The sequence below is a fragment of the Mobula hypostoma genome, chromosome 21 (assembly GCF_963921235.1).
Source record: "Mobula hypostoma chromosome 21, sMobHyp1.1, whole genome shotgun sequence".
In the NCBI taxonomy this organism is placed as follows: Eukaryota; Metazoa; Chordata; class Chondrichthyes; order Myliobatiformes; family Myliobatidae; genus Mobula; species Mobula hypostoma.
In genome coordinates this window covers 21,112,855-21,137,951 of record NC_086117.1, presented here as the reverse complement: position 1 = coordinate 21,137,951, position 25,097 = coordinate 21,112,855, and the positions used below count along the sequence as shown (strand labels likewise).

General features: G+C 42.5%; 1 protein-coding gene across 1 annotated transcript in view; it reads right to left on the bottom strand.

Moving 5' to 3' along the window:
* The window catches only part of LOC134359623 (solute carrier family 53 member 1-like), an 88,543-nt gene that overhangs the window by 37,462 nt on the left and 25,984 nt on the right, over positions 1-25,097 (bottom strand). Inside the window, exons 3-4 of the mRNA XM_063073123.1 lie at positions 7,372-7,473; positions 2,188-2,405 (exon numbers count right to left, since the gene is read on the bottom strand). Of these exons, the coding sequence (XP_062929193.1) occupies positions 2,188-2,405; positions 7,372-7,473 (320 nt within the window). The remainder of the gene's footprint in view (positions 1-2,187; positions 2,406-7,371; positions 7,474-25,097) is intronic.

Genomic DNA, 25,097 nt, shown 5'->3' with positions numbered 1-25,097 from the left:
ACCATGTGGGTCACATATCACTAGAATAAGTGGTGTCCCATCTCCCACTCTCTGCACTATCACTAAAAATGTGTGTGTTAATTAACCGTTAAACTCTCTACAGGAAGTTTTGGCTGTTGATGAGCTGCTGGTTAACAAATACTCTGCTTAATTTATGGCCACTAATTTAATAGAGGCCAAGTGGTTAAGGCGTTTGTCTAGTGATCTGAAGGTCGCTAGTTCGAGCCTTGGCTGAGGCAGCGTGTCCTTGAGCAAGGCACTTAACCACACATTGCTCTGCGACGACACCGGTGCCAAGCTGTATGGGTCCTAATGCCCTTCCCTTGGACAACACTGGTGTCGTGGAGAGGGGAGACTTGCAGCATGGGCAACTGCTGGTCTTCCATACAACCTTGCCCAGGCCTGTGACCCAAGGCGCAAATCCATGGTCTCGTGAGACTAATGGATGCCTATATATTATTATTAATTTAATAGATAAACACTGGTTGATAAGGGAATGAGGTGGAGCAGAAAAGGACGTTGAGGTGGTGTACCGATGACGGGGGCAATCTGGCAAGAATTGATGGGAATATGGCGAGAATAAACTGGGACTGAGTAGATTAATTCACGCAGGTGGGTGGTTGATGGTCAGTTTGCACCCAACAGGCTGAAGGGCCTGTTTTGGTGCTGTATGACTCCATGACTATGTGTGTGGTCTTCACCAGGCAATATGAGGATCTGAAATGTCCCCAGAACTATCTTTATTTTATTACATGTATAAATCAGTCAAAGTCTACATTTCATTACCGGTGTTTCTGTCCCCACCCTCTCCCCTTTCCTATTTCTCTCTACTAAAGGTTGATGGGGCATAGGGCACATTGCTATATTAAGTCAACCGTCATGGCGTGACGCTGGTAATTAGAAGATAAGTCAATGTAAAGGCAAGCTCTAAGCTGCTTCAGTAACAAAAGTAGCTCTGAACGGCGGAGTCTCCGACTCCAGCTCTCCCTGTGGTACCTTCTCTTGATTTTGGGGAGAGTAGCTACAGCAGAACTTAGACCTCACTGTTCCTCCTTTGTTTGATGTTCCCTGGTGAACTCCATTTGCTCTGCAGGGACCACTACGCTCTGAGGGAGCGGGTGCTTTACTGAGAGAGGAGTTGCGTTCATCCTCAGTGCAGACCAAACCATCCCACAAAGTCAACTTTTAAAGAATGGCCACTCCAGCCAGGGAGGAAAATGCAGCAGCCGTTTTGTACGTGTCCCGTGATCGTCAATGAGACGTGAATAGCTGTTGTAAGGCTAGGGAGGCCTGGCCCCTGCACGTGTAGCACGTAGGACATGCCCTGATGCTCGATCCCCAGCTATGGGTAAGTAGCCCTACTGCCTTGTGGGCAGCCTCAGGAGAGATGGAGGCTACAGGAGTAAATCCAGACAGAAAATCCAGAGTGGAGCCTCTAAGGGGGTTGGACGTCACTGAGCACCTTTCCAGCAGCTAAGCTGGTGCCAAACATATTGCTTCGCTTTCCTTTGGACTACACTGGTGAGGCTGAGAGGGGGTCCTTTACAACTGGGCATCCCAGGATCTCCATACCCTCTGCCCAGGTTTGTGCCCTGGAGAGGTCACTCCATTCACACATTGTCCTTCGAGACAGACGGATACCATCATCAGCAAGTAGATCGGGATATATTTAGTACCCTGTACGATATCCAGCATCTCCAAGAGTGTTGCCTTCTTCCAATACCACACTGAAGACGTTTATGCACACAACTCTATTGAATGACCTTGACCCCACAACCTCCTGCCTCAGAGGTAGGAGTGGCTCTCTCCTTGACCCATGGTTAACACAGTGGATTAGAGACTGACAATGCATTCTGTTTCACAATTCTACTTAGATCATCAGCCAATGTTAGTAATGGCAGTGAAATCATTAAAATCACCACGTCTGGTCTGAAAGCTTCAATTAAGGGGCATTTTAAACACAAGAGATTCTGCAGATGCTGGAAATCTTGAGCAACACACACAAAATGCTGAAGGCACTCAGCAAGTCTCGCTGCATCGATGGAACGGAATAAGCAATCGAGGTTTTAGGCCAAGATGTTTATTCCCCTCCAAGGTGCTTCCCGACTTTCTGAGATCCAAGGGATATTTTATTTCTTTTCTGCCGGACCCTGTCATCTTGTCGGGCTGAAGTGACCACCCACGTACCTGGTAATTCTGCAGTAGAACTAGATTAAGGTAAAGTTCACTGAAGGCCAGCTTCAGGTCGCACATTTTCTTGTGCCGTGCTTGGTGCCTGTGTGGTTTGAGAAGGATGCTCTTCCATTGTGCCATTGATCTTGTATCACTCCCTCTTTGGGCACTGAGAACTGCTTCCAGTTCCATCTGCAATGTCACCAACCTTCTTTGGGCTTCCGCAATTTTCTCTGAAAACATGGGGGTAAGGTAGAAAGACATCTGTGTTTAATTAAGGGGAAATGTGAAATGATGACTGCCTCATCTGGATTCACATGATCAAATTGTTCTCGTTCACTAGCCTTGTACTTCGCTATAGCAACATGAGTCGGAGAGTTAAAGATATAAAGGATCCACCACAAGGAAATGGAGTCAACAGGAAATTAAAGCACATTTGTATACAAGATGATAAGAGGCAAAGATTGAGTAGATAATGCAAATAAAATACAATGTTGTAAGGTGTATGGTCATGCACTTTGGTGGAAGAAATAAACGGGCAGACTATTACTTAGATAGGGAGAGAATTCAAAACGCAGAGATGCAAAGGGACTTGGGAGTCCTTGTGCAGGATACCCTAACGGTTAACCTCCAAGGTGAGTCGGTGGTGAAGAAGGCGAATGCAATGTTGGCATTCATTTCTAGAGATACAGAATATAAGAGCAGGGATGTGATGTTGGCACTCTATAAGGCACTTGTGAGACCACACGGAGTATTGTGTGCAGTTTTGGGCTCCCTATTTTAGAAAGGATATACTGACATTGGAGAGGGTTCAGAGAAGATTCACGAGAATGATTCCAGGAATGAAAGGGTTACCGTATGAGGAACGTCTGGCAGCTCTTGGGCTGTATTCCCTGGTGCTCAGGGGAATGAGGGGGGGATCTCCTAGAAACATTCCGAATGTTAAAAGGCCTGAACAGATTAGATATGGCAAAGTTATTTCCCATGGTAGGGGAGTCCAGGACAAGAGGGCACAACTTCAGGATTGAAGGACGCCCATTTAGAACAGAGATGCGGAGAAATTACTTTAGTCGGAGGGTGGAAAATCTGCGGAATTTGTTTCCACGAGCAGCTATGGAGGCCAAGTCATTGGGAGCATTCAAGACAGAGATAGATAGGTTCTTGATTAACCAGGGCATCAAAGGGTATGGGGAGAAGACAAGGAAGTGGAGATAACTGGAAAAATTGGATCGGCCATGATTGAATGGCGGAACAGACTCGATGGGCCAAATGGCCTACTTCTGCTCCTATGTCTTATGGTCTTATAACCAGAGACCTTTTCCCCAGGGTGGAAATGACTAATAAGAGAGGGCATAATTTTAAGGTGATTGAAGGAAAGTATAGTGGAGACGTCTGATGTGAGTTTTTTTACACAGAAAGTGGTGGTGCTTCGAACACCCCATCAGTAGAGGCAGGGATATTAAGAACATTTAAGAAACTCTTTAACAAACACATGGATGACAGGAAATTGGAGGATCATGTAGGAGGGAAGCATTAGAATGATCTTAGAGTCAATTAAAAGGTCATAACAACATCATGGACCAAAGGGCCTGTACTCTACCGTTGTGTTCCATGGTCTATATTCTATAATTAATGACTTAATTTACAGGATTGCTTATTGCTAAACAAAACACTTCATTGTACTCATACCATGTCATCTAATTCTGTCTATTAAACAAACTGTTGGGTAATTGATCATTACATTTGGCATCTGTTACTGTAGCAGGAAGCAGAGCATGGAATTCCTTTCCACCTGCCGTTCAAGGATGACCCATGTATGATTTTTAAACATTGTCAAATCCGACTCATATTTTGCATCGTGCCTTTCGTTGTTGGTGACAGGCATGGGGAGAGGTGAATGCATGAAAGCTCTGGATGCCATCTGGTGGAACAACATTGTCGTCAGATTATGGCGAGCCGGTGTCCATTTTCATTGCAAGTGGATTATTACACCCGTGTAAACAATGAGCATACTGCCCGCGGTCTTTGGAATGCAGGAGGAAACCAGAGCACTGAGAGGAAACCCACGTGGTCATGGGGAGAAGGCATAAACTCCTTTCAGACAGTAGCAGAATTAAACCCGGGTGACTGGCGCTGTAATAGTATAATAGCATGACGATAAGCACAGTGCTACCATGCTCTCAACACTGGCGATCTTTGTTCAAGACTTTGTATTGTTTAGACTGTTGCAAACATTGGCTCTGGACACTCCCATAGCTATAGGAACACAAGGAAAAGAAGCAGAGGTACGACTTACATTCCCTTGAACTTGTTCTGCCATTCAGTGAGATCATGGCTGACATGATTTCAGGAATGAAGGTGTTTGGCAGCTTTGGACCTGTGCTCACTGGAATTTGAGAATGCGGGGGGTGGGGGAGGTTCTCATAGAAACCTAACCAAATGTTGAATGGACTATATAGGAGGATGTGGAGAGGATGTTTCCTATGGTAAGGGTATCCAGAACTAGAGGGCACAGCCTCAAAATTAAGGAGCGACCCTTTAGTACAGAGGTAAGAACCATAGAACCATAGAACACTGCAGCACAGAAAACAGGCCATTCGGCCCTTCTAGTCTGTGCCAAAACATTATTCCGCTAGTCCCATTGAACTGCACCCAGTCCATAACCCTCCAGACCTCTCCCATCCATGTACCTATCCAATTTATTCTTAAAACTTAAGAGTGAGCCTGCATTTACCACGTCAGATGGCAGCTCATTCCACACTCCCACCACTCTCTGAGTGAAGAAGTTCCCCCTAATGTTCCCCCTAAATCTTTCCCCTTTCACCCTAAAGCCATGTCCTCTCATGTTTATCTCTCCTAATCTAAGTGGAAAGAGCCTACTCACACTTACCCTGTCTATACCCCTCATAATTTTGTAAACCTCTATCAAATCTCCCCTCATTCTTCTACGCTCCAAGGAGTAAGGTCCTAACCTGTTCAATCTTTCCCTGTAACTCAGCTCCTGAAGACCCGGCAACATCCCAGTAAATCTTCTCTGCATTCTTTCAATCTTACTGATATCCTTCCTATAGTTGGGTGACCAGAACTGCACACAATACTCCAAATTTGGCCTCTCACCATAACATCTCAACCCCTATACTTAATACTTCGATTTATGAATGCCAGGATGCCAAAAGCCTTCTTTACAAACCTGTCTACCTGTGATGCTACTTTCAGGGAATAATGTATCTGAACTCCCAGATCTCTTTGTTCCTCCGCACTCCTCAGTGCCCTACCATTTACTGTTTATGTCCTACCTTGATCTGGCCTTCCAAAATGCAACACCTCACACTTGTCTGCATTAAATTCCATCTGCCATTTTCTGGCCCATTTTTCCAGTTGGTCCAGAACCCTCTGCAAGCTTTGAAAGTCTTCCTCACTGTCCACAACATCTCCAATCTTAGTGTCATCAGCAAACTTGCTGATCCAATTTATCACATTATCATCTAGATCATTGATATAGACCACAAACAACAATGGTCTCAGCACAGATCCCTGAGGCACACCACTAGTCACAGGCCTCCAGTCTGATAAGCAATCATCCACCACCACTCTCTGTCTTCTCCCACACAGCCAAATTCGAAACCAGTTTACAACCACTCCATGGATACCTAGAGTCTGAACCTTCTGAACTAACCTCCCATGTGGGACCTTGTCAAAGGCCTTACTAAAGTCCATGTAGACAACATCCACAGCCTTTCCTTCATCTACTTTCTTGGTAACCTCCTCGAAAAACTCTACAAGATTCGTTAAACATGATCTACCACGCACAAAGCCATGCTGACTATCCTTAATCAGCCCTTGGCTGTCCAAATACTTGTATATCCAATCTTTCTTAGGAGGAACTTTCTTAGCCAGAGAGTAGGGGATCCATGGAATGCTCTGCCACAGACTGCAGTGGAGGCCAAGTCCGTGGGTATATTTAAGGCGGAAGTTGATAGTTTCCTGATTGGTCAGGACACCAAAGGATATGGCGAGAAGGCAGATGTATGAGGTTGAGTGAGATCTGGGATCAGCCATGATGGAATGGCAGAGCAGACTCGATGGGCTGAATGGCCTATTTCTGCCCCTAAGACCATAAGACATTGAAGCAGAATTAGGCCATTTGGCCCATCGAGCCTGCTCGCCATTCAATCATGGCTGATCCATTTTCCTCCTCCTCAACCCCATTCCCCCAGCCTTCTCCTCGTAACCTTTGATGCCACATCCAATTAAGAACTTATCAATCTCTGCCTTAAATATACTCAACAACCTGGCCTCTTACAGCTGCCTGTGGCAACAAATTCCACAAATTCAACACCCTCGGGCTAAAGAAATTTCTCCGCATATCTGTTTTAAATGGACACCCCTCTATCCTGAGGCTGTGCCCTCTTGTCCTACACTTCCCCACCATGGGAAACATCCTTTCCACATCTACTCTGTCTCGGCCTTTCAACGTTGGAAAGGTTTCAATGAGATCCACCACCCCTCATCCCCCCCAGCCATCCCTGTCCTCTTCTTATGGTCTTAAGAGCTTGGCCTCATCTTCACTTCACTCCCTGTTCCCTCTAACACTTCAGTCTCCAGTGCCTGGGAAGCATTCTATTTCTACCTCGAACTACTTTATTGCTCAATTTTCTCATCCCTCTGGGATGGAATTATTCTGAGATGATGAACTCCTTCTCTCCTTCGCTTTAATTAAACAATCCCTTATTCTGAAACGATGTCCCAAGTCCTAGATTTCTCATCAGGTGAAACACCCTCTCAGCAACCACATCGGAATACCAGTGAGTACAGAACCAACCAGCTCTGTTTTTCTTCCTCAGCTGATTTCAGTTCGTAAATTAATAGGAGCTGCTTTCCAAGTCATTTTTTCTTTAATAGCTGGAAGCCTTAAAACAAACGTTTGTTCTTTCTGATAAATTTTAGCAACAGGTTACTTCAAGGAAATTTTATGTTACCACATTCAGAGGGAGTGAAAGGTCAGGGAGCCCATTACCAATCTCAGTCTTTGAGCAGTCTCCCTGCGAGATTACCTTGGTGTTCCATCATATCAGCCTTGATTACATTAGTACCAATCTGTTGCTAAGCAAAGCTGCCCCTCTGAGAACTGCTTCATTTCATAACACAGAAGGCAAAGACTATAAATCTTTTTTTTAAAAAAAAGAATCTTGAGTTTACCTGCATAAAATATATTTATTTTGGTTAGCTCTTTCTCACTTATCTGAAAAAATCTTTCTTCCAGTGATGCATTATAACGTTGGATAACTGCAGGTTCTGAAACTGCAGAGACAAAGATAGAACATTCAGCAAAAGAACTCGGGTAAAATCATCATGATTAAAGCATTTTAGAACCTTTGTATTGAGAATTTTACATATGCCCGTTGTCTATGACATCACTCATCTTGACTGAAAGGGTAAAATGGGACACATTTGTCAGAACTGACCTGAGATATTATCTCTGTCTCTTTCTCCACAGTTGCTGTCTGGCCGGTTTAGTATTTTCAGCATTTCGAGTCTTTTGAATATTTTCAGCATTTTGAGTTTTAATTCAGATTTCCTGTATCTGCTTATTTTTACTTCCTTCCTTCTTCATAATGGAATTAATTGTATACACTATCTGTTGTGGACACTTACTGCATTCTAACTTCATCAGTCTCGATGAAAGGCCTCGCCCCGAAGCATCAACTGTTTGTTCCTCTCCATAGATGCTGCCTGACCTGCTGAGTTCCCCCAGCATTTTGTGTGTGTAACTCTCTAATTCCAGCATCTGCAAGATCTCTTGTTTATGATTAACTGCACTCTAACTTTGGGCATATTTGGCAGCTCACCTAGGAGAAGGAAAACTCTTATCACAAACCTCCACTGCTTTGCGGTTCTACCCACTCATGGGGAAGGCTTCAGGAGCAAACTCTGAGGGGAAAACTTTGGAGCTGGAGTCCCTAAGGCAGTCACTGACGAGAAACTCCTGCGATGCTGCTGGTGCCAAACTATATTGGTCTCTGCCGTTCCTTTGGGTTTATTGGATGCATAGAGAGGGAGCAGCTTGCTCTCCATATTTTACCCCCCAGGCTTGCATATCTAGACAGCTAGCATGTGACATCCATGGTTAACCCTGACCAACAGAAGCCTCACTCTAACTTGGTTTTCTGGAAGAGGTTAATGTGGAAATATTTTATTTACTAGAAAGCTATGGATCCTTTGTTATCTTACTATATTGTGAAAGACACATATCATTCTATACACCTCTGCCTCGTACAGTACAGTGCAAAAGTCTTAAATATATATATATATATAATGTAAATCTGCCAGGAGCAAAGGATGTTGGGAATGCAAGGGCAGTACGCCACAGGACAGGTGGCAGACGAGTGCCTGGGGTGTGGCTGCAGACACGCCCAGTCCTGAGACACCAGGCAAAGTCATTTGATTCCAAACACTTGGTTTATTGATCACTACAGAATGTCTCTATGGTGCTTCCCGCTCCCTCCCTTCTCCCTTCCCCTCTTCCCAACCATGATTCCCCTCTCCCTGCCCCTTTCCCACTCATGGTCCATAGTAGAGACTCATATCAGAAGCAGGATTATCATCACTTACACATTCTCATGAAATTTGTTCTTCTTTTTGCAGCAGCAGTTCAGCGCAATACATAAAATTACTACAGTACCGTGCAAAAGTCTTAGGCACCCTAGCTATACAGTATGTACTGTGTGTGCCTAGGAATTTTGCACAGCACTGTATATCTATCCTGTTTCCTCGATCAGTCAGAAAAGATTCCAAGTTGCATAACTAGATTCAGAGTTCTTGTAAGTGGAGTGATGTTGCCCAACTATTCAAACCCATTTAAAGGCCTTTTCCTTAATCTAGCATAAGTGATAGCAAACTACCTGTATGGAAAGGACCGATATTTCCTGTGTACTTCTATATTTAATTCCTAGGTTAACTTATTACCTTAATGTTAGTTAAAGTCTGCTTTGAATACCTGTGGTTAGTCAATGACCCGCTTCTTAGTAATCTTGTAGTCAGATTGTTTTTAATTTCTGATTTTTATCCATGAAAATACTACATACAGCTTATTATATGAAATTTAAGTCAATTTTGATAGCTTGATAAGTTATAATTAATGTTTAATAATGTCACAAGCTCCAAAATACTATTTTAGTATACAGCAAAACAAATCTGCTAGAGGAACTCAGTTTGTCAGGTGCTATCTGTAGAAGGAAATAAACAATAAACGCTTCACATTGAAACTGTTCGTCTAGGCAATACTTTTCTACATTTGCAATGCAATTCTTTTAGTTAAGTTAATCACAGTCCTATCAAATCAATTCTACTTTCACTTATAAAATAGTTTGCTTATAACATTCATCTCTTTCCTCAATTTCATTTGTCTAGATGCCCGATGAAATTTTTTTGTGCACAAATCAACCAAGAAGTAAAGGTTTGCCTGCAAGGAGAGATCAGGGTGAACCCTCTGGCACCTGAAGTTAACTACACGTTGTTGGGACAGATTTCCTACAGTAGAGAACGGAGGATGAAAGTGTCATAGGGGATCATGTCCCATGTGAAAGCGGACAAGCACATATCGCGAAGAACACAAACAACAGAAGTGTGACTCTGTGATAGACTTAAATTAACACCAATGACCCAGGTAATTAGTGGACAGCCATTAGAAAACTTGCTGTTAAAGCTGTTAACTTATTATGCCATTCAAACTACTGAGTAAGAGGATCCACCATCTGTAAGTGGTTAGCCATGGCTCAATGGATGGTATCTGACTTCTGAAACAGGACGTTTTGGATCCAGTTCCCTTTCATTGACCCTTACATAATATAGACTGACTCTTTCCAATGGGAAATGAGAAAGAACTGTTTTGTTGCAGGTGCTGTGTTAAACCAAACCTGGTAGATGTGTTTTGCCAGATGGATGTCAATTATCAATGACTGTGTTAGCATTGCCTCTTACAGTTGTGCTGAACCCAAGAATTTCATCACCTTAATCAACAGCTTCCACCCTGCCCTCAAATTCACCTGGACCATCTCTGACTCATCTCTTCCTTTTCTGGATCTCTCCCTCAGACAGGCTTGCCACTGACATTTTTTATGGACCAACTAACTCCCACAGCCACCTCAACCTTGCCTCCTCCCACCCTCCCTCCTGTGAGGATGCCGTCCCTTTTTCTCAGTTTCTCCATCTCTACTGTGTCTGCTCTCAGGATGATGCTTTCTGAAGTCGGGCTTCTGAAATCTCCTCCTCTTGAGAATATTTATGTTTATTTAAGACTTGATGAAGACTGGCTTGATTAATTATTCCTAATTTCTCATTACCTGCCAAGAAATTGTACTCTGCTGTAAAACTAATTGTTACACACCGGAACAAAATATCAGTGTAGAAAGCAGAAGCTGATGCTTGATTTTCGTTCATAGATTGTTTCCCACCGATTTATTAGCATGAATTTACCACTTTCAGAAATACACAGGCTGTTGAAACTACAAGATAGACAACAAAGGGGCAGGTGAGTTGAGAAGACAGCAATTTTCATGAAATGAGCTGCACAGACAAGTGTCTGTGTTTACTTTATAGATTATGATACAACAACTAATGATGGATAAATATAGGGTAGAAAGTAATTTATTTTCTGGATATGTTTATATGGGGATTTGAACTCCCCTTTCTCTGCCCGTCCTATGTTGAGAACTCATTTGTTCACCTAAGCTGCAGGTATTTTGTGTAAGTCCTCCTGCCACTGAAACAACCAGCGAGCTGGCCTTTAAACTTCCCCCGAGAGTGAGTGAGAGGTAGGAAATTGCTGTTTTCTGCATCTTTTGGAACTATCTTATTTTTGTCCCAAGTTGTATTCTGCCCACAGCTGAGAAAAGCCAACTTCTCACGGCCTAGTTTATGTGAGTCCTGAACACCGTCCACATTGAACCACTACTTTTCTTAAAATTTTGGCTCCAAACACGATAGCGTTCTGTATAACCCTGTCAAAAACTCTTTAGTTGTGACTACTTCCATCCTCTTCCTCTGCTAATCACACTCGTTGATTCTTTTCTCAGACTGGGCAGCACAACAACAAAAGTTTGTTTCATGCAGCCCCTTTAACACGGCTAAAATTCCAAAATGCTTTACAGGACAATTATCAAACAAACTTTGACACTGGGCCATGCCACGATATATTGAAGCAGAACAAAAGCTGGGTCAAAGAGGTAGGTTTTAAACAGCAACACAGTGCAACCTATTGTGACGGGGACAATGGTGAGGAAACCGTCTATGGTTGAGGGTAGAATTAAAGGAAAATAGTTATCACAGTAGATTGTAGGTCTGGAGGATGTTGGGTTGCCCTGCTGTTCTAGGTGCTCCTGTGCTGAGTTTTAAACCTCAGGTCCTGTCTTTTCCACCTTCGCATCACCTGACTTTCCACTTGCACCTTTGGTCTCCACAAGCAGAAACATCATCATCATCCTTTGCCCATTACACCTCTGACATTTAGGGCGGCAATGAAGGTCCTCCATCTCCAACTTCCTTCATCGTGTCAGTAGCTTCCTTGCGGTTTTCACTACTGCCAGACATGTAAGTACTGGGTGGAAACTCGGGAATACCGTCACACTCAGATGTAGAAGGATTCTTCATTGCGGCTTCTGTAACAGTTTTGTTTTGCCAGTCAGTGTTGTTGGCCCTGAGCTGAACCCTCGAATCTGGAGGACTGGTGGCCTCTGACCTCTACCCTTTGACCTGTTTGGCATGGGTGACCCTAGCAAGAGTCAAAGCATAAAGCCCTGACTCCAACCAACATAGATCTCCAGGTTATTGAAGCACACAAGCCTCCAAGCCATGAAAAGGTTGTGGTCTTCTTGAAGGCCACAAATAAAATCGGAATTATAACAACTGACATACATTGTGAAAGTTGTGGTTTTGCGGCAGCGGTACAGTGCAATGTATAAAATGACTATAAACTACATTAAGAAATATACATTCCTTGACAGCTAACTTCTCGAGTGCAAAAAGAGAGCAAAATGTTTAGTGTGTCTTCAGGCTCCTGTACCTCTTCCATGAGAAGAGGGCAATATTTGGGTCCATAATTATGGGTGCCTTTTGAAGATGTCCTCCTGCTGGGGAGGTTACTGCCTATGATGGGGCTGACTGGGTTCCTGATGGAGCTGGCTGAGTTCCTGATGGAGCTGGCTGAGTTCCTGATGGAGCTGGCTGGGTTCCTGATGGAGGTGGCTGAGTTCCTGATGGGGCTGGCTGAGTTTTTGATGGAGGTGGCTGAGTTCCTGATGGGGCTGGCTGAGTTTTTGATGGAGCTGGATGAGTTCCTGATGGGGCTGGCTGAGTTTTTGATGGAGCTGGATGAGTTCCTGATGGGGCTGGCTGAGTTTTTGATGGAGCTGGATGAGTCCTGGTCCCTGCTATAATTCCACTTAAATCTCTTTTGTAACTTCCATAGCTGTGAGATTCTTCTTAATGTGTGAAGCTCAGTATTGACAGTGTAAGTCACTGGTTATGCTTCATAATGTTTTAACCTCCTTGCCCATCTTTAGTTTCCTGTTCCTTATCTGAAGCACCTCCATCCAACTATTCTTTAGCCAAATCATTCATCTCAGTTCCTGCTTCTTAAATATCTAGGGCTCAATAGATTTTCTTTAAACTGACAACACCAGGGGACTCATCAGTGGCCATTGGGCTACTAACATAATCACCTCCCAGTGCGCGTTAACCACACTGAGTACCAGTTTAGGAATGCATCCTTGTTAAAACTATCTTGGTCCATCCCTCTGTGACCTTGCATCTTGTACCTTCTCCAGCCCCACTGTTTGTGCTCCTCTTGATCAGGTCTCATCCATGTCCCTTCTCATAGTTGTCCATTCAGCATTCTAGCCCCTCGGCTCTGTATTCCTTCCCTAAAACCGTTGTCCTCTTTAATCCTTAAATCTCTCTTAACAGCTTTCGTTGGACTTTTGGCCACCCACTCAAGTCCATCTTCTGTAGCTTACTGTCAAATGGAATCTAACTTAATAAGGGTTTTGTGGAGCATTTTCCCATGTTAAAGGCACTGTACAATTAAAAGTTGTGGTGCTTATAATCGTTCTGTTTCCCTCATTTAAGGTCTGTTACTCTCTGGGGAAAGTGAAGATGGTGACTCGGATTCCAAAGGCAGGTGTTCAGCAGCAGATTCTTTGTTCCAACCCCTAAAGTGGAGCATTGTCTTTAACTAGACAACTATTTGTTTCATGATAAATAAATACTGACAGCACAAATAAAACCGTGCCCCTTGTTAATAATATAAAAGGAAATCGATCCCTGCACAGGCATCAATGCTTCAGTCAGTGTTTGAGGTTAAACGCGGCTGCTAATTCCGGTTAGCTCAATGCTCGGGAAAGGCAAGTGAACAATAGAAAGTGACCTCTTGTTGCTCGAGATCCCGGCACCACAATACGGGGCAGAGGGTGAGGTGGCAATGGGCTGGCATTGTTCTGCAGGACAGTCAAACAGCTGGAGTTTACAGCCTGCTGCAGCGGTCTCCATGGAAACACTCGTGTCCTGTAGCAGCTGCGTGCTATCATGTTTACAGTGGTGAAAGGAGTCAGAAGGAGAAGGATTGGTCTGGTGTTCGATAGATACAGTGCCTTAGGTCACCCTGAAGTGATAAATACTGAAAAAAAAGTGATTAGCGCACCACAGGTTCTCCCAAACACTGTATGATGTACACTCAGTGGCCATTTTATTAGGAATCTATATTCTTTCTTATAGCCTCCAACCTGATGGCATGAACCCGCAACTGTGCTGCAACACACAGCTCGAACCACATCATTAAGTTCGTCTATGACACGACCGTGGTGGGTCTCATCGGCAAGAACGATGAGTCAGTATACAAAGAGGAGGTGCAGCGGTTAACGGACTGGTGCAGAGCCGACAACCTGTCTCTGAATGTGAACAAAACAAAAGAGATGGTTGTTGACTTCAGGAGGACACGGAAGGACCACTCTCCGCTGAACATCGACGACTCTTCATAGAGATCGTTAAGAGCACCAAATTTCTTAGTGTTCACCTGGCGGAGAATCTCACTTGGTCCCTCAACACCAGCTCCATAGCAAAGAAAGCCCAGCAGCATCTCTTTCAGCAAAGGCTGAGAAAAGTCCATCTCCCACCCCCCATCCTCGCCACATTCTACAGAGGTTGTATTGAGAGCGTCCTGAGCGGCTGCATCACTGCCTGGTTCGGAAATTGCACCATCTCGGATCGCAAGACCCTGCAGCGGATAGTGAGGTCAGCTGAGAAGATCATCGGGGTCTCTCTTCCCGCTATCACAGACATTTACACCACACGCTGCATCCGTAAAGCAAACAGCATTATGAAGGGCCCCACACACCCCTCATACAAACTCTTCTCCCTCCTGCCGTTTGGCAAAAGTACCCAAAGCATTCGGGTTCTCACAACCAGACTATGTAACAGTTTCTTCCCCCAAGCCATCAGACTCCTCAATACCCAGAGCCTGGACTAACACCAACCTACTGCCCTCTACTGTGCCTATTGTCTTGTTTATTATTTATTGTAATGCCTGCACTGTTTTGTGCACTTTATGCCATCTATAGGAAGAGGTGCTGCCTGGTCTGCTGTGTTCACCAGCATTTTTTGAGTGCGTTGCTTGAATTTCTAGCATCTGCAGATTTCCTCGTGTTTGCTGTAGTCTAGTGTAGTTTTTGTGTTGTTTTACGTAGTTCAGTGTAGTTTTGTATTGTCTTAGGTAGCACCATGATCCTGAAAAACGTTGTCTTGTTTTTACTGTGTACTGTACCAGCAGTTATGGTCGAAATGAAAATAAAAAGTGACTTGAGTTGACTTGACTTAATTTCTCAAACTTCCAGTAATGCCTCCCCCTCTCCTTCACCATTCCAATTCCCATTTCTTTCTCACCAAATCTCCTTGCCTGTCCACCACCTCCCTCTGGTGCTCTTCCCCCCTTTTGTTTCTTCCACGGCCTTCTGTCCTCTCCTATCAGATTCCCCCATCTCCAGCCTTGTATCTCTTACACCAGACAACTTCCCAGCTCTTTACTTCATCCCTACCCCCTGATTTCACCAATCACCTTGTGATCCTTCCTCCCCCCTCCCACTTTCTTACTCTGATCCCTCATCTTTTTTCCCCAGTCCTGCCGAAAGGTATCGGCCCGAAGCTTTGACTGTACTCTTTTTCATAGATGCCTCCTGGCTTGCTGAGTTCCTCCAGGCATTTGTGACTGGTTGCTTGGATTTCCAGCATCTGCAGATTTTCTCTTATTAGGTATCACCTGTGATGACTGTGGTCATGGTCTTCTGCTGCTACAGCCCATCCCTTCAAGGTTCAACATGTTTTGCATTCAGAGATGCTCTTCTGCACACCACTGTTGTAAAGTGCTACTCACAGCACCCCATCTGGCACCAACAATCATTCCATGGTCAAGGTCACTTAGATCACATTTGCTCCCCATTCTGATGTTCAGTTTGAGCAACAACTGAACCTCTTGACCATGTCTGCATGCTTTTATGCGTTGAGTTGCTGTCACATGATTGGCTGATTAGATATTTGCATTAACCAGCAGGTGCATAGGTGTAAACACAAGGAAATCTGCAGATGCTGGAATTTCAAGCAACACACATAAAAAGTGCTGGTGAACACAGCAGGTCAGGCAGCATCTATAGGAAGAGGTACAGTTGATGTTTCGGGCCGAGACGTCGACTGTACCTCTTCCTATAGATGCTGCCTGGCCTGCTGCGTTCACCAGCATTTTTTTTTGGTGTATAGGCATGCCTAATAAAGTGATCACCAAGTGAAGATCAGATAAATATTGAATTGGGGATAAATATTGACCAGGACTCTGGGGGAGTAATTCCTCTGGACTTCTGAGAAATAATATCAGAGCAGGTCGGTTTAACAACACACCCAAATTGTGGCACCTCGGAGAGTACTGCTCTTCCTCAGCATTTAAATGGGGCGTCTATGCCAATATTTCAAAGGAGCCCCTAAAGCCAGACTTAACTCCTCAGCCACCATATCCGAATCCCTGTTGACATGCTGGCTGGAATCAGAAACAGAGGATGTGGCCCAAACATGGTACACGCCCGACGGGCTTTGGGAGCAGCCTTGTCAGGCACTGTGGAAAGGATGTTACTTTTAGCAACCGGCATTCCACAGGACCACGTCCACATTTACACAAAAGTTGACCTGTCAACAGGTGAACAGGAGGATGGACTTTTCTGCGAAACTGCACCTAATGATGGGGTTTAGATATTTTTAAGAGAATGAAATAGCAAGGATTTTAGACCAGCAGGATAACTTCACAATGAACTAGGGAGGTGATGGTGCAAACAGCCACAAGCTTCGACTGATTGAGCTGGAGAGGAGGATTAGCTCAGGGGTTAGGGAGAAGAACAGGAAGTGGGACTGATAGCTTGAAAAGTTAACTGATGAGGGTAGGATGGTGGTTGAAGAGGACTGGTAAATAGGTATTGGGGGAGAAAAGGTTCTGAGGACAAGAGAGAACAGCAGCAGAAAATTATGAAGAATGGCTGTAGATTCCAAGGAAATGTGCATATCAAAGAAAAGTGACAGAGAGAGAGGGGCAGTTTGTAGTCTTCAGACATCAGAAGGCTATGTGGCAACTTTTTCTCGGAATGCTGTCCATAAATTGCTATGATTCTATCAAAAAGTGTTATTAAATGATTAGTTTTACTCCCGCTAACTCAGAACCAGAATCGGGTTTAATATCACCGGCATGTGGTGTGAAATTTGTTAACAGTTCAATGCAATACATCAAAATACAGAAAATAAATAAGTCAATTACATTAAGTACATATATATGTATATTAAATGGTTAAATTAAAAATAGTGCAAAACAAAAATAATATATATACAAAAGGGAGGTAGAGTTCATGGATTCAATGTCAATTTAGGAATCATATGGTAGAAGGGAAGAAGCTGTTCCTGAGTCACTGAGTGTGTGCCTTCAGGCTTCTGCACCTCCTTCCTGATGGTAACAATGAGAAGAGGGCATGCTCTGGGTGATGGGGATCCTTAATAATGGACGCCACCTTTCTGAGGCACCACTCCTTGAAGATGTCTTGGATACCACAGAGGATAGTGCCCAAGATGGAGAGATGGAGATGACTATTTTTATAACTTTCTATAGCTTCTTTCGATCCTGAACTTGTCCATTACTGGACCAAAGGGAACTCCAAAGCAGGAAAATTATTCACTTTTCCTGCCTGTCTTTGTGACAACTTAAGCATTGGAAAGCACCATGCCAGCTATTCAATATTTCATAATGTTTAAAAAAGGAATATTGCAGCATGCAAATTATGTACATTAATTGCAAATAATGTGTAAATTGGCCTGGATACATATTTGTGCCTGATTACAGAAATACAGAAATCAGGTGTACAATGGCAGATTTCAAGAGTACACAGACTAATAAAGTGGAAAGTTCCAAGTTCAAAGTAAATTTATTATCATAGTACATATCAAAATTCAAAAGTTCAATGTAAAATTCATTATCAGTGTACATATGTGTCATCACTTAGAACCCTGAGATTCTTTTTCTGTGGGTATACTTAGCAAATTTACAGAGCAGTAGCTGCAAACAGGATCTGTAAATAGTAAACATTAGGAACTGTGAACTAAACAAACAGTGCAGATACAGATCATAAACAAATAGCAATAAATAACCAGCATGAAATAAGAAGATAAAAGAGTCCCTAAATGAGTGTAGTTAGCCCCTTTTGTTCAAGATGGTAGTAACTCTCTTGAATCTGGTGGTGTGAGTCCTGAAACACCAGTACCTTCTACCTGATGGCAGCAGTGAGAAAAGAGCATGGCCTGGATGATGAGGATCTTTGAATATGATTGCTGCTTTTCTACGGCAAGGTTTCACATAGATGTGCTCAATGGTTGGAAGGTTTTTACCCGTGATGTACTGGATCGAATCCACCACCTTCTGTAAGATTTTCCACTCAAAGGCGTTGCTACTCCCATACCAAGCCATAATGCAGCCATATACAACCCTGATACATACGTCACCATATACAACCCTGAGATTCATTTTCTTTCAGGCATTCACAGTAAATACAAGAGATACAATAGAATCAATGACAGTGATTTATTTATTTCAACAGCATGGATAAAATGATACAATTTTTAAAACTTGCAGAACAGGTAATCTTTTTGGTGTTTTTTTGCAAATCCTTGAAGGCTCAAAGACGGAATTGGATTAAAAATAAATACGTTGCTCTAAACTGTATCAATCTGAGCAATGTAATGATGGACAATCTAGGATGGACAAGCAACACACATAAAAGCCAGCAACTTTTATGTGTGTTGCTTGAAATTCTAGCATATGCAGATTTCCTTGTGTTTGCAAATCTAGGATGGAGTCCTTTTTCAGGAATTTAGATCTCCTAGGCATTTCTTCTGAACAAGAGTCCCTCCTCAATGCTCCGTTATCTATACATGAGATACAGGAAGCTGTGAGACAGCTCCAAAGTGGGAAGGCCCCTGGTCCTGATGGACTCACTAGTGAATTCTGTAAAGAGTTCACAGGGTTATTATCAGAGCCTATACTAAACATGTTCAATCATGCATTTAATTGTGGTCTCCTCCCACCATCATTGAGAGAAGCTAATATCTCCCTAATTCTTAAGAAAGGAAAGAGCCCTGAAGATTGTGCCTCCTACAGGCCTATTTCATTGTTAAATGTTGACTTCAAAATCTTATCTAAAATCTTAGCATTGCGATTAGAACCTTTTATCATAAAAGAGGATCAAATGGGTTTTGTAAAAGGCCGTAGATCATCCAACAATATCAGAAGATTACTTAATGTGATTCAGGCATGTCAGCAACAGGCAGTGGACAGCATGGTGGTTTCCTTAGATGCAGAAAAGGCCTTTGATCGTGCCGAATGGCCGTATTTTTTTTTCACTTTAGAATGATTTGGTTTGGCAATAATTTTATTAAGTGGGTGAAGGTTCTTTATAATGACCCTTTGGCTGTGATTCTCACTATTGGTATTAGGTTGGATAACTTTAGTATTCTGAGGGGCAGCCGGCAGGGCTGCCCTTTATCACCACTACTTTTCACACTAGTGATCCAGCCATTGGCTGAGGCTATTCGGCAAGACCCCAAAATATCTGCTCCAGACATAGGACTAAAGTCACATAAAATTACATTGTATGCGGATGATGTTCTAATTTTCTTATCAAACCCTGCTATATCAGTGGACCACCTTCTACAATGCAACAATTCATTTAGTGCCTTTTCAGGTTATATAATCAACTTTACTAAATCAGAGGCTATGCCTCTAGGGAATCTGCAGCAGGTACCTAACACTCGGGGTGTTTTCCCTTTTAAATGGTCGCAGACAGGTTTTGTTTACTTTGGCATATTTATCACACCTACATTTGATCAATTCTTCCAAGCTAACTTTACACAGTTATTTGACAAAATCAAACGGGATCTTGAGCGATGGAGCACCCTTCCCATTTCTTGGCTTGGCCGAATATCCTTGCTCAAAATACACATTCTTCCTCCTCTGCTCTACCCAATACCAATGATTCCAGTCATTTTTACCCAACAAATACTTTTTAAAAAATGGAAGGTTTGTTTCTTTCATCTGGAACAAAAAAAGACCCTGTATTAAAATGTCTAAGTTACATCTTCCCAGTAGTCTAGGGGGTCTGGATTTTCCAGACATCAAAAAATATCAATTAAGTTCCTTTTTATCTTGTGTGGTTGACTGGGTTTGCAGGGACCCCTCCTCAATTTGGCTAGACATTGAAGCTTCACAAGCAAAATGCCCTCTTATTAATTTGCTTTTCCTCAATAAGATGAAACTAGTTAAGGAATATTGTCGCAATCCAATAACAATTAATACAGTCAGGGCTTGGAGGGTGGTGTGACAAATTGAGGGCAACGCAGCGAAAATATCACCCTTCACTCCAATAACCGGCAGTCCAGATTTTCAGCCTGGCATAATGGATTATGGATTTAAACTTTGGATTTCTAAGGGTATTTTCCATCTAGAAGATTTGTTTGATGAAGGAACGATGCTGTCTTTTAGTCAAATAGTACAGATATTTAATATACCCAACAAGGATCTTTTTCGTTTCTTTCAGATAAGAGATTATATACAGAAAAGAACATCATTGTTAACTGATTTCTATAGTTCTGACATAGAAAAGAGGGTGTTTCGTTCTAAGGCTGAAGTCTCTATTAGTACTTTTTAACAGCATCCTGAGGGAATGTTCTTGTGGAGAGGCTGAGCAGTTGGGAAGGGTTTGGGAGGAAGAGCTGGGAGTAGAAATTACAGCTGAAACATGGGAAGACATCTGTGATAATGCAAAGAAGATTTCAGTTTGTAATAGAACTAAAGCATTGCAACTCAAAATTCCTCATAGAGCCCATCTGACTCCAGATCATCTCTCGAAATTTAAGACAGGGGTTTCTCCAATGTGTTCTAAATGTAAAGTAAATACTGGAACTTTCACCCACTGTTTTTGGACTTGTCCCAAACTTCAGGTATACTGGAGTGATATTTTGGGTGAAATGGAAAAGATTCTGAAGATGGAGCTTGAACTGGACCCAGTGTCTTTTCTCTTAGGCTTACCCAGCAGTCGTATTATTAATGCACATCAGAAAAAACTTCTTAGCATCCTGACTTTTTGTGTGAGGAAGAACATTTAACTTTGTTGGGTATCCTGGACTTTTTGGTTGGCGTAAATTAATCATAGAATACATTCCTTTAGACTTTTTGACATGTATGGTACACTCAAAAACAAATAGTTTTCATAAAACATGGCAACCTTTTCTGCAGTATATAGGTATAAACCTGTCTGCTATACTAATAAGGATGTGGTGATGTCTATACTTTGATGGAAGTGTTCTGATACCTGATATCTGTGAGGGGAAGAAATGTAAATATAAGTGTATCTGGAAATTGAAGGTTTTGTTATGCTGAGCAAAATAAAAACTCAAACATTATTTTAAAAAAATAATAAATATGTTGCTAAAGAGTACAACCACCAATAAAATTGTGCTATGTCTTTAATAAGTCCAAGGGACCAGAGAAAATTAGATGGGACACAAATTTAAAAACTGCTGATGTAGGAGAGTGGCATTGTTGAGATCACAGAATAGATTCAATGGAATGATTGGAATCAGATTTGCAAGTTGAATCTAAATGGCAGCTTAATGTTCCTGGACTATTGGTTCGTTCAACTGGATTATTAACAGGGAGGTGTGATTTCAAGTGCTGGTTCAAATTCAAGTTTATTGGCATTCAACCATACACATGTATACAGCAAAATGAAACATCATTCCTCTGAGGCCGAGGTGCAAAATCCAGTGTGTATAGTCACACAGAGCACATATAGTTACGATCCAGCACATGCTGTCACCAAACAATATTAGCACATGGCCCGAAGATTGAAAAGTTGATGTAAAGTTTGAGGTGCATGTTTACGTAAGACAGTATAATGTTACCGGCACTATAACAATAAAACAAGCAGTTGTATAAATATGTGAAAACCAGCAATAAAAGATGAAAAGTGACTGGTGCAGGATGAGCGTGTGTCTGTGAAATGGGGGCAGCAGGGCATTCAGACAAGGTGTACATGTATAGGTGTACCAGTGTAATCCATTACAAAAGTATGGGTATTAAAAATCAGTTAATTTAATAAAGTGGATGCAAATGGTGGTAATTTTTGTAAGGCCCATTCAGTTTGCCAAAGTCCTTTTCCAATCTCACTGTTTTGTGACTGCAGTAACCCAGTTGGCATTAACTCTCCTCTGACGTAACTCTGTAATCAACACACATCCCTTTCAGTTGCTCATCTTCACCTTCCCAACTATAACTGAGGATGTACAATAAACACTGGCCTTGACAGCTGCATTCACTTCCCATAAATGAATAGAAAATAAATCGACAGGGGGAAAAGGTAAAGCAACCGTAGATGCTGGAAATCTGCGGGAAAATTTGAAATACTCAGCAGGCCAGGCACTTTATATAAAATGATTATTTCAGGCCATTGACGTTGCTGAGTGTTCCAGTTTTTCATATCTCTATTTTTTTATAATGTTACAGAACATTATACAGAGAAGGGTAAGAAAGGTATTTTTGATAGAAGTATGCAAAAGTTGTCCAGATAGCTTAAAGAGAGGAATGAGGAACAGTAAGAGGAGACAGGTTTACCCAAAAAAATCTGAGATGACATCAGGAGCTACTGCAATAAGAATGCATCTGCAAAATAAGAGAGAATCTGCAGATGCTGGAAATCTGCAATCAGTGATACTATATATGCTATAGGACAGCAGTATCTTGTACATACTGCCTTAGTTCACTTGACTCTAAAACATGGCTGTAGCACCTACTGTACTGTGTGAATCCCTCTGTCATCTTCTAAAACCCCCATGCATGCCCTGTTCCTTCCTTTGATGACCATAGAATTGTACAGCATGCAAACAGGCAATTGGCCCAACTCATCCACAATGACTAATGGGCATTCATTCATTCATTATGTGGCAGGTCAAATGACGTGGACAATCATGGTCTATGGACCATGATTGTTCTTGGCAGATCTTTCTACAGAAGTGGTTTGCCATTGCCTTCTTCTGGGCAGTGTCTTTACAAGGCAGGTGACCCCAGCCATTATCAGTACTCTTCAAAGAATGTCTGCCTGGCATCAGTGGTTGCATAACCAGGACTTGTGACGTGCACCAGCTGCTCCCATGGCTTCACATGACCCTGATCGGGGGCAGGTGCTACACCTTGCCCAAGGGTGACCTGCAGGCTAGTAGAGGGAAGGAGCACCTTACACCTCCTTTGGTAGGGACATTACTCCACCCCACCACCCAATGGGCTCATGGGCACCCTTCTGCATTAACCTCATGAATCAGAAATCTAGTCGTCTACTTTTTCAAAATGAGTGAAATTTATACAATCTACACACCTTTAACTCCAGAGCAATTACTTACTAAATCCTTATTCATCCATTAAAGGTTATCAAAAACATTTGTCTGTGTCCACTGTGCACACCACCCCATTCATCCTCAGAAGCAGTCCATAGCCTTTTGTGCCTACGCAATTCAAGGGTCCATCTCCACATTTAAACACTTTACAGATCTTGCTGCAACCTTGCCGTCAGGAAGTGCTTTCCAGGTACATACCGTTCTCTGTGTGAAGAAGTTCCCCTCATATCCCCACTCAATCTCCTCCCCTTTATCCTAAATCCAAGTCCTTTAGTTTTACCTACTTCTGATATGAAGAAAGGTTTCCTGCAGTGCACTCTGTCTATACCTCACATAGTTATATATACCTCAGTCATGTCCCTCTTAATCTTCTCCTCTCAGGGGACAATAGACCTTGGTTCTCTTTGTAACTGATCTGCTTCATCCCAAACAGCATCCTGGTGACTCCTTTCTGCACTCTCTCCAGTGCTGTCACATCCTGAGTGACCAGAACTGCAGGCAGTACTTCAGCTGAGGGCTGACTCAACTCTTTCAAATTTGGAGCGTCATCTCACTACTCTGTGTTTAATGTCACCATATTATAGAATTCCTGGCAGCCTTGCACTTTCCACGCTACACAAGCATTTGTTCATCCAAAGCATTACCACAAGTATCTCATTTCTCATCCCATCTTGTGAACCACGTTGGCTTCTGCAACATCTCAGTTTTAAAATTCAGAATCAGGTTTAATATCACCGGCCAATGTCGTGAAATTTGTTGACTTTATGGTGGTACTACAATGCAATACATAATAAAGAAAAAAAACTGCAAATTACAGTAAATACACACACACACACACACACACACACACACACACACGCACATACACATATATATATGTATAAGTATATATAACAGTTAAATTAAATTAGTAGTGCAAAGATAGAAAAGTAGTGTGGTAGTGTTCATGGGTACAATGTCCATTCAGAAATCAGATGGCGGGGGAAAAAGCTGTTTCTGAATCATTGAGTGTGTGCCTTCAGCCTTCTGTACCTCTTTCTTGATGGTCCCATCCTCTTCTTCAAATCTTTCTGTAGTCTTGCCTTTGTCTCTGCAGCCTCTTTCAGCACTACAACCCTTAATTACAACCTTTTTTAATGCTCCTCTATTTTTGACCACTTCCACATCCCCAGTTTTTAAGTCACCCCACAGTCAGAGGTCCTGCTAAAGGTCTTAAATTCTCTCTCTAAACCTTTCTGCATCTTATCACATTACTTAAACCATTCCATAAATGGTTATCATAAATTGAATCATTTCTTAATGCATGCATTACTAAATGACAATAAAAGAGGACTGCGTGTCCTCATAATCTAATCTAAAAAAAAATCTAATCTATATTATTGATTCTAAGATCTCAGCAATGATTCCTTGATGTTGCAAGGCTTGACTATCTTTAAAGAGGTAAACATAATCCCAATGGGCCAAATGACCTCCTTATTTAAGTTATATGAATGCAAATTGCTTTGTGATGAATGTCAATATCATTGCAAAGCAGCTCTCCTTTTGTTTTTATATATTTGAGTCAACGTCACTGTGCCACACCAGAACCCATCTGTCAAGGGTAGGTGAGTTACGCTGGCAGATGTGATCAATTTATCATTGGTCACTAGTGTTAAACCCATAGTTGAGTAACAGTCACTTGGTCTTGGCTCTTAAGGTTCCTTAAGCTTGTTACAGCCAGGGTGGTAATGGGGACAAGCTCCCACTACATATTAAATGCTCCCAATAGTGTGCGCCTCAAATAGCTTCTGACAACTAAGTCCAGCTCCTGGCCTTCATGTGCTGCTTAGCTACTAAGCCCAGAGGAACCCTTTCTACTAACAGGAAAAGGGGCAAAGGCGGGTTACTGGTGCCTTAAAACCAGTCGCTTCAGG